The sequence below is a fragment of the Megalobrama amblycephala genome, linkage group LG16, assembly GCF_018812025.1.
Source record: "Megalobrama amblycephala isolate DHTTF-2021 linkage group LG16, ASM1881202v1, whole genome shotgun sequence".
NCBI lineage: Eukaryota > Metazoa > Chordata > Actinopteri > Cypriniformes > Xenocyprididae > Megalobrama > Megalobrama amblycephala.
The window spans coordinates 2,597,028-2,607,772 of NC_063059.1; the positions used below are offsets into that span (position 1 = coordinate 2,597,028).

General features: G+C 36.6%; 2 protein-coding genes across 2 annotated transcripts; both read left to right on the forward strand.

The window, feature by feature from the left end:
• The first annotated feature begins 1,954 nt into the window (after positions 1-1,954).
• Positions 1,955-4,493, forward strand: apoa1b (apolipoprotein A-Ib). The gene is made up of 4 exons (XM_048161579.1): positions 1,955-2,062; positions 2,683-2,729; positions 3,160-3,304; positions 3,557-4,493. The coding sequence occupies exons 2-4, from the start codon at positions 2,687-2,689 to the stop codon at positions 4,140-4,142; spliced, it is 774 nt and encodes a 257-aa protein (XP_048017536.1). The 5' UTR covers positions 1,955-2,062; positions 2,683-2,686; the 3' UTR covers positions 4,143-4,493.
• Positions 4,494-4,646: 153 nt separating this feature from the next.
• On the forward strand, positions 4,647-10,164 carry LOC125249495 (T-box transcription factor TBX1-A). Its single transcript, XM_048161798.1, has 4 exons — positions 4,647-5,626; positions 5,877-6,048; positions 6,343-6,444; positions 9,963-10,164. The coding sequence occupies exons 1-4, from the start codon at positions 5,527-5,529 to the stop codon at positions 10,162-10,164; spliced, it is 576 nt and encodes a 191-aa protein (XP_048017755.1). The 5' UTR covers positions 4,647-5,526.
• Positions 10,165-10,745: the final 581 nt, after the last annotated feature.

Here is a 10,745-nt window from a genome sequence, read left to right on the forward strand (position 1 = left end):
GACACACATGAGGGATGAAACTCTGCTGACATTGATTTTCTAACTAACTCTGTGTTTGCTTAGTTATTTGCTTGAGTAGTTTACATAAACTCCTACTCAGATGAGCTGATATGCACAAATCATGAACTCTTTTGGGGTTTTTACCCCTTGATTTTACATTGTATAGGGTTCATGTCTCTCCGAAAACATGACAAAAGACGAACAGATGGCATGTGACTGAAGAAACGCATCTTGTGAAGCCCAACATCTCCACGTGAGGTGTGATTGCTCACAGGTCTCTCAGAGAATTGAATGTGTCACAATAGAGCCTGGAGCTCTAAAGATGCAGCGTTTCACATTAGTAAAAGGATTCAGATTACAAAACTTTGTCGTTTTACAGTAGGGTGATTCTCAGGAAACAGTGCCATGTTTAATTCCTTTCATTGCACAACGATAAACGTTCAACAAATCATATTGTCCCACCTTAGACTACATGTACATAGGCCATAACTACTTAAGTTCATATTCCAAACCATTTTGAAGAGAGAAAGCAAAGAATAAAATTGGAAAAATAAACCAGACACTTAGTTTTAAAAACATTTTGGTTTATGCCAACCCTGATACATTCAATGTGTTCTGTGGTTGAATGTTATGGGGGTCAGAGGTCAAGGGGGAAAAACAGATATCATTATTTACTTATCCAAGAACAATGTGATTAAATCATGTGGCACAGTTCAATATCCTGTTAATCACATCAGCACATCAATGCAGAGCACACAGATGCCATTGTTTCCAGAGGAAGTCTAACCTGAAGAAAGAAAATGTTTAGAATGACTTAAAATAATTTGGTAAAAGAGCTTCTCAGAATGGTTCAAGTCTCAAAGTCATGTGCAATAACATGGCAAACAGCAGTACATGGTGACAATGAAATGTGTAGAAAAAAATAGAGAGAGTGAATAAGTTGTACTATACATGAAAGAACAGTAAAACTCTGTAAAAGATGTGCTTTAACTGGATTATTCCAAGTTAAAAAATATCATTTACTATGACTGAATTAACCAGTCTCTATTAAGTTAAATAAAGAAAAGTCCTATTTAATGGTGAAATAACTTCTTGAGAACAAACTGCACATTTCTCACTTGTTGTCAAAAGATTGAGTGATTGAAAGACATACACTCTAAACAATGCTGGGCTAAAAACAGCCCAACACTGTAAAAAAAAATTGTTGGTTTAACTTAAAAAAGTAAGTTACCTGATTGCCTTACAATTTTGAGTTCACTGAAATGAAAAATGTGAGTTAATACAATGAAGGCAATTGGTTTAATCAACAGAAACTCAAAATATTGTTATCTGAACCACATTAATTGAGTTGATTTGACAAAAGAAAAAAATGTTGCAAAAACAAATCATGAAAATATTTTTTTTTACAGTGAAGTTGGGTTGAGAATGGACAAACCCAGTGACAGAGTTGTTTTGACCCAGTGGTTGGGTTAAATGTTTGACCCAACCTGCTGGGCAGTTTTATTTAACTCAACTATTGTTTAAAAATGACTGTATTGCTTGTTTAATGAATAATAATTAAACAATAAACATTTATTAAATTGCTTTCATCTTTTGATTATTATTGTTGCCTCTAGTAATTATGTGTCTGATTTTTAATTTCCAACCTATCTTGGGTTCATTTTTAGCCAGCCATATTTTTAAACAATAGTTGGGTTAAATAAAACTGCCCATGTTGGGCAAACATTTAACCCAACCACTGGGTCAAAACAACCCAATCTCTGAGTCTGTCCATTTGATTTTTATCCCAGCATATTTTAGAGTGTGCATATGCTACATTTTGATGTGAGTGACATACTGTCAAAACTCAAAGAGCCTGAAGCAATCTATCATGAATGTGCATGCATGTGTTTGTGCGGCCTCCCCCGTCCCCTCAGAAGGTAACCTTTGAACCCTGCTGTGAGGAGGCGCGGGGTTGAGGTTCAGCTCCAGATGCCTGCCCCCTCCCTCCCACTGAGCCTTATAAAAGACATATCTCTGGCCCTGCTTCTTCAGTCTCGTCCCAGACCAGCTACATCAACAGGTAAGCAGCCCGACCTCGGACACCGTAGAGTCACTCGGGATAGGCTTTTGTCAGGAAAAAGCTGGACCGTTGGCAAAACAACAAAATTTGTATCAAATTATACTTTTAAATATGACTGTGTTGAGAGGACATTGGCAAAACATGTAGTAGTTGTAGTTGATTTTACTGTTAAAAGTACCAAAAGTAATGGTTTTGGTTTGAAGAATAATGGCGTAGCCCTTCTATTCCTCGGCTGCCTGAAAGTAACAATAGGATTGACTGAAGTCTGCTCAGTTTTCCAGGTCCACCATCAATGTGTCCAAGTTAATCTAAGGATTTTAGATTATGTTGAGAGCTAATCTGATTGTGAAGCCTTTGTAACTCTGTCTAATCTGGGATGAATTAGAGTCTAGTCTAATGGGCTGACATATGTCGTATTTTTAACCTTTCCCAAGCAGCCTGAGAAGGCGTAGTTGTAGTATCAATCTAGAACAATCACAGTACTAAAAGGTGCAATAACATTAGAATGAATCATGCTGAATTGTTTCTACTCTCCCTTTGGTTAAAAATCTCAAACCCATCCATTCATTGTGAGATTCTTCGATTATATTAACAATATCTGATGTTTGTTTTTGGCCCAGTTCCATGATGAGGTTCGTAGCCCTTGCCCTCACTGTTTTGCTGGCAGGTATGTAACCCACTAAAAATATGATGTTCTTAATCAGCATTTTTGTCTAGTTTTTCAGTTTAAAATCTAAGCCAAGATACATTTTGTTAAGAAATTTGGCATGGGATACTAAGACTTGTTTTACATATACCTTTAGTTTTTGTTCTTGTTTTAAGAGTTTTTTTTACTAGTTTATGCCAGTGAAGAAATTAACTTCAATGAACCCTGACGGCAACATAGTGTCGACCCAGACCCGGCCCACATCTGGTCTGCGTGTAATCCACATGTACCAAATGTGGGCCGGATCTGGGCCAACACTAAGTTGCTGTCTGGGAAGAAACATTTTCTGAAAAAAAAAAGGAAAAAAAGTCTTAAAATCTCACACAAGTGATCAGAATGCCAGACCTTTGTTCCAAACTCAAGCTTATGAACTGACATTTCCTTCATCCAGGTTGCCAGGCCCGTTTCCTGCAGGATGAAGCACCATCACAGCTGGATCATGTGAAGTCTGCGTTCAAGCTTTACGCAGATCAGCTGAAGCAGTCTTCACACAAGACCCTCACTCACCTCGATGACACAGAGTTCAAAGACTACAAGTAAAAATCTCTTCATTTCTTGCTGAACTCTTCTAGAGCAGCAGAGTAGCATGGCATTAATCTTAAAGTCAAACTGAAACAACCCTGTAATATGACAAAGAGCATCCTCAAACTAGTTTCAAAGAGCATACATAATCCTGTCGTAATTGATGCCATTGATTGTACCAATGTTGCTATGAACCGGGGCCACCTTACATAGTAAGGAACACTATTTTTCCAGTGACAACCAACCTTAATCCTCATTCTGTTTAGGGTATTCCTGGGCCAGTCCATAGACAACCTCCATGGCTACTTTGAGAAAGCCTTTGAATTCATCACCCCAGTTGCTACCCAGGTGCTGGATGCCACCGCTACACAGCGTGAGAAGTTGACCAAGGACATCGAGGACCTCCGTAAGCAGCTCGAGCCCATGCGTGAGGAGCTCAGGCAGGTTCTGCTGAAGCACCTCGAGGAGTACAGAGATGAGCTGAAGCCTTTTGTCGACGATTACTTGGCCAAGGAGCGTCAGCGCATGGAGGAAGTCCGAACCAAGCTGGAGCCAGTGGTCAAGAGCTTGAAGGAAAAGATTGGACCCAATTGGGAGGAGACCAAGTCCAAGCTGACGCCCATCCTGGAGGCCGTGCGTGTAAAGGTGGCGGAGTATCTGCAGGAAGCGAAGACCGGTCTGGAGCCCTACATCCAGGAATATAAGGATCAGGTGGAGAAGGGAACCATAGAGTTCCGCGAGGCCGTGCGATCCGGAGAACTGAGGAAAAAGATGACCGAATTGGGTGATCAGGTGAAGCCTCACTTTGAGAAAATAGTTGAAGCTGTCCAAAAGTTTGTTAGCAAGGAGTAAACCAGCTGTTTTTTACAACACCCACCCTCCCTTCTTCCTTGCCTCCTAAGCCAAGCACCGACACCTCGACCCGTCATCCAGAAGGCTTTTCTCAGAGCATATCCAACCTTTACTCGAAGCACACAATACACGAATACACTCATATGCACTTTTTACACACTTCCACCGCTGCAGGACTCACATTCTCTCTAATGGGCAAACACGGATATGAATAAAAGAACACTGAAACCTGTTCATTCAAAAAATGCCTAGCAAAAATCCTTTGTTAAGCTGCTTTTTGTTCAAAACTGATTTTCAATGTTCAATGAAATAAAAATAATAAACAATAAAAAAAAAAAAAAATTCATACTATTTCTTCAATGTCTAAATGTGTCTTATTTGGATGTTTTGTTGAAATTATATGACATGAAAACAACAAATGGCATATAATATATTATTACACATTACAAAATAAACATTTTCACATTTTAAAAAAGCAATTACAATTAAGGTTGCTTATCCAAGTCATACAAATGCACAACAGTGACCTTTAAAATAAACAGAGTACACATTTCCTACATTTTAGATCTGATTAATGAGTTGATTACAAAATTTTGTCACCGGTGATCAATATATCCTGGTCTAGTGATCTGTTACTTATTAGTAATAGGGCAAGATGGATGTGGTGGCCATTTTAATGTCCTCAGGCAAGATTATGTCAACACCAAACCATAATTTTTGCCGAACATATTAAGGAAAGCAATCCTGTGCTATTCAGGCTATGGCATATTGACAAGTTAAAACTTGATAATCAGGTTGCGGAACCATTCTGTCGATATTTGCATTAGAATATGGTCCAAAATATGATGGGATGCTTTTGGTAAAACTGGTCAAAGTCAGTGATGTTAAATTTGTGTATCAACTAGAACAACTGAGATATTAAAGAGATCTTATTATCAAATGTGTCCTTCCTATATGAGGCAACAGTAGTACTTGATTCAACGTTGCAGAAATGCTCATGGACGTTATTAACAGATCCGTCTTCACTGCTTGTCAGGATCTTAACGCTCAGTGGAGAGTGCTCATGGAGAGCTAGAACAAAGGTCATAAGTATGACCTTGCAGCAAGGCTTTTCCCATCAGGACAATGGTGGTAAAAGTCTAATTAGCTGTTTGTTGAGTGTTGGAGGTGTGACACCGAAGCATCGATCAATTGCTGCCACGACCAACGGATCCTTCTGTTCGCAGTCAATAATGTTGGGTGATGTATATGTAATTAACAAATACTTGAGTGTAATACACAGTAAGTTTGTGGGCATCGTGGGTCACGGGTTGTGAGAGAGTGAAATGGATGAGGTGCTGAAATACTGCATATTAGATCTTTCAGAATATATAAAGCCACCGTCATGAGCCACAGATGCATGGAATCAGACACATTCACACCTCGATCCTGTTTGCAATTGGATGTTGGACCAGATTTCCTGAGTACAGCACAAATGATGAATGGTAATATTCATATTTTTACTTTGTTATTTTTTGCTTTGTGAAATAAAAATGGTATTCTTCATCTTCGTTTAAAGAGCAGTGAGATATTGAAACATGCTTTCAAAGGGTCTTGAAATCAAAATGAAGCATATTTATTTTCTTAATGCATGTTATTTGTCTTATTGTAAGTGATTCATTTGTGCATATTTATATATTTTACCTTGTAACAAACAAAGTGTCTTGATCTTTTACCCTGGGCCTGTGTCTGTAGTCTCGGAGTTGTCGCAGTCTGGTTCTCTGGTGCTGCCTGGTTCTCCAGACGAGGGGCGGACGTGCAGCAAAGCCCCTGAAGTTGCCAGCGTCAGAGTTCAGCTGGAAATGCAAAGCCTGTGGCGGCAGTTTGACCAGCTGGGCACCGAAATGATTGTAACAAAAGCTGGAAGGTTTCATCAAATCTTTGCATCTTGTAATACAACCTCTTTGAAGCATTGTGTCATGTGCAATTCCATTTTTACATTGTCTGAAGAAAGTGTGAGTGGTGATTCTAGGGTATTGTGGGTGTTTTTTGAGGTAGCAAAGAGGTTGTTTCCAAAGAGTCCTCTGGTCTATGGCCTCTTAAACAGTACCAAACCTCAATGGTTAGAGTTAGAGATTTGAGCAATGGTAATATTGATTGTTGCCTCAGAAAACACCATCTATGTTAAATCTGTGGAAACTTGTGTTGTTTGTGTTTGTAGAAGGATGTTTCCTACATTTCAAGTACACATTTCAGGCATGGACCCAGCAGCAGAATATGTTCTTCTAATGGACTTTATTCCTGTTGATGACAAACGATACAGGTATCTCAACAGAAAAGGCTTCTTAACTATTTTGATAAATCTAGCATAACGTTCAGTCAAGTTTAAAGAGACACCAAAAGACGCTGTGTTTAAATAATTTTTAGAGACACTAAAAACCTAATTTAATGCCATGTAACGGCGCTACCAACAATTTAAACACAAATCTTATAACAAATCTTTATAACTCACAATTGCGACTTTATATCTCGCAATTCTGACTTTATATCTCGCAATTCTGACTTTATAACTCAATTCTGACTTTATATTTCGCAATTCTGACTTTATAACTCAATTCTGACTTTATATTTCGCAATTCTGACTTTATAACTCAATTCTGACTTTATATTTCGCAATTCTGACTTTATATCTCACAATTCTGACTTTATAATTCGCAATTCTGACTTTATATCTCAGAATTCTGACTTTATAACTCACAATTCTGACTTTATATCACTCAATTCTGACTTTATCTCTCGCAATTCTGACTTTATATCTCACAATTCTGACTTTATCTCTCGCAATTCTGACTTTATATCTCTCAATTCTGACTTTATTTCACACAATTCTGACTTTATCTCTCGCAATTCTGACTTTATATCTCTCAATTCTGACTTTATTTCACACAATTCTTACTTTATATCTCTCAATTCTGACTTTATTTCACACAATTCTGACTTTATCTCTCGCAATTCTGACTTTATATCACACAATTCTGACTTTATCTCTCGCAATTCTGACTTTATATCTCTCAATTCTGACTTTATTTCACACAATTCTGACTTTATCTCTCGCAATTCTGACTTTATATCTCTCAATTCTGACTTTATTTCACACAATTCTTACTTTATCTCTCGCAATTCTGACTTTATATCTCGCAATTCTGACTTTATTTCACACAATTCTGACTTTATCTCGCAATTCTGACTTTATATCTCTCAATTCTGACTTTATATCTCGCAATTCTGACTTTATAACTCAATTCTGACTTTATATCTCACAATTCTGACTTTATTTCACACAATACTGACTTTACAACTCGCAATTCTGACTTTATATCTCGCAATTCTGACTTTATATTTCGCAATTCTGACTTTATATCACGCAATTCTGACTTTATATCACGCAATTCTGACTTTATATCATGCAATTCTGACTTTATATCATGCAATTCTGACTTTATATCACACAATTCTGACTTTATATCTCGCAATTCTGACTTTATATCATGCAATTCTGACTTTATATCACACAATTCTGACTTTATATCTCGCAATTCTGACTTTATATCATGCAATTCTGACTTTATATCATGCAATTCTGACTTTATATCATGCAATTCTGACTTTATATCACACAATTCTGACTTTATATCTCGCAATTCTGACTTTATATTTCGCAATTCTGACTTTATAACTCAATTCTGACTTTATATTTCGCAATTCTGACTTTATATCACGCAATTCTGACTTTATATCACGCAATTCTGACTTTATATTTCGCAATTCTGACTATATAACTCAATTCTGACTTTATATCTCACAATTCTGACTTTATATCACGCAATTCTGACTTTATATTTCGCAATTCTGACTTTATAACTCAATTCTGACTTTATATTTCGCAATTCTGACTTTATAACTCAATTCTGACTTTATATCTCGCAATTCTGACTTTATATCACGCAATTCTGACTTTATATTTCCCAATTCTGACTTTATAACTCAATTCTGACTTTATATTTCGCAATTCTGACTTTATAACACAATTCTGACTTTATAAATCACAATTCTGACTTTATAACTCAATTCTGACTTTATATTTCGCAATTCTGACTTTATATCTCACAATTCTGACTTTATAACACAATTCTGACTTTATATCTCGCAATTCTGACTTTATATCTCACAATTCTGACTTTATATCACGCAATTCTGACTTTATATTTCGCAATTCTGACTTTATAACTCAATTCTGACTTTATATTTCGCAATTCTGACTTTATATCTCACAATTCTGACTTTATAACACAATTCTGACTTTATATCTCGCAATTCTGACTTTATATCTCACAATTCTGACTTTATATCACGCAATTCTGACTTTATATTTCGCAATTCTGACTTTATAACTCAATTCTGACTTTATATTTCGCAATTCTGACTTTATAACACAATTCTGACTTTATAAATCACAATTCTGACTTTATAACTCAATTCTGACTTTATATTTCGCAATTCTGACTTTATATCTCACAATTCTGACTTAATAACACAATTCTGACTTTATATATCGCAATTCTGACTTTATATTTCGCAATTCTGACTTTATAACACAATTCTGACTTTATAAATCACAATTCTGACTTTATAACTCAATTCTGACTTTATATTTCGCAATTCTGACTTTATATCTCACAATTCTGACTTTATAACACAATTCTGACTTTATATCTCGCAATTCTGACTTTATATTTCGCAATTCTGACTTTATATCTCGCAATTCTGACTTTATATCACGCAATTCTGACTTTATATTTCGCAATTCTGACTTTATAACTCAATTCTGACTTTATATTTCGCAATTCTGACTTTATAACTCAATTCTGACTTTATATCTCGCAATTCTGACTATATAACACAATTCTGACTTTATAAATCACAATTCTGACTTTATAACTCAATTCTGACTTTATATTTCGCAATTCTGACTTTATATCTCACAATTCTGACTTTATAACACAATTCTGACTTTATATCTCACAATTCTGACTTTATATTTTGCAATTCTGACTTTATAACACAATTCTGACTTTATATCTCGCAATTCTGACTTTATAACTCAATTCTGACTTTATATCTCGCAATTCTGACTTTATAACTCAATTCTGACTTTATATTTCGCAATTCTGACTTTATATCTCACAATTCTGACTTTATAACACAATTCTGACTTTATATCTCGCAATTCTGACTTTATATCTCGCAATTCTGACTTTATATCTCGCAATTCTGACTTTATATTTCACAATTCTGACTTTATATTTAGCAATTCTGACTTTATATTTCACAATTCTGACTTTATATCTCGCAATTCTGACTTTATATCACACAATTCTGACTTTATATCTCACAATTCTGACTTTATATCTCGCAATTCTGACTTTATAACTCGCAATTCTGACTTTATAACTCGCAATTCTGACCCAAAGGTTGTCAATCTTTTTCAGGGCCATCCAGACTGAGAACTCATGGAGCCCCCAATAGCACAACTTTGTTACCTCCTTTCCTATACCCTGAATTTATTGTCCTGTATTTTCTAATCAATTTGATGTTGTACACTCTATAAATACAACAGAATTAAGATTTTAAAGTAGTTAAGAATTAAATGTAACATATGTTAATATGTTAGTACCCAGACCTCCTGCAGTACCCCGACTGCAGCTGAAACCCTGGTCTTAAGTATGTTGGTTCTGTTTTGATTTGACATATTTTAGATATTCTTGATGTTCCCTCATGCAGGTATGCTTTCCACAGCTCCTCCTGGTTGGTAGCAGGACGTGGAGATATAGCTGCCCCGGGACGAGTGCACTTCCATCCAGACTCACCCGCACGGGGAGCCCAGTGGATCAAACAGACGGTCTCATTCGACCGCCTCAAACTCACCAACAACCTGCTGGACGATAATGGCCATGTAAGACACACACACACATACACACAATAACTATCTGGATTCCTGCTGAGATTCAAACACTTGTGCACGTGTCTGTAGATGATCCTGAACTCCATGCACCGCTACCAGCCGCGGCTGCACGTGGTGCTGGTGGACAGGAGCAGAAACAGCCAGCGCTTCGCTCACCGCAACTTCTGCACTTTCAGCTTCCCAGAAACCCGCTTCATCGCAGTCACCGCCTACCAGAACCACAGGGTAATGAACACTCACCATCTACATAAACCTAGGACTAACAAGCAGGATTAATTTAGTTATTAAGCTGTTATTAAGCTAAAGTGTCTAGGCTATACATTTTGGACCACTTTAGACATTATAACTTTGCAACAACATGTCAACTAACTCTCATTACAATATTAGTAGACTGTCTGCTTAATATCTGCTAGTACTTTATTTTGATGTTTGCCCAACAGACGCTGACTATAAATTACCTTGCAAGTATGCCAGCTTATAACAGTCTACTAATACTCTGAGAGTTAGTTGACGTAGTTGCAAAGTTACATATAGTTAGAAGTGGACCATCAAAATAAAGTGCAACCTAAATTTTAAAACATTACTTTCATGTCACTGAAATC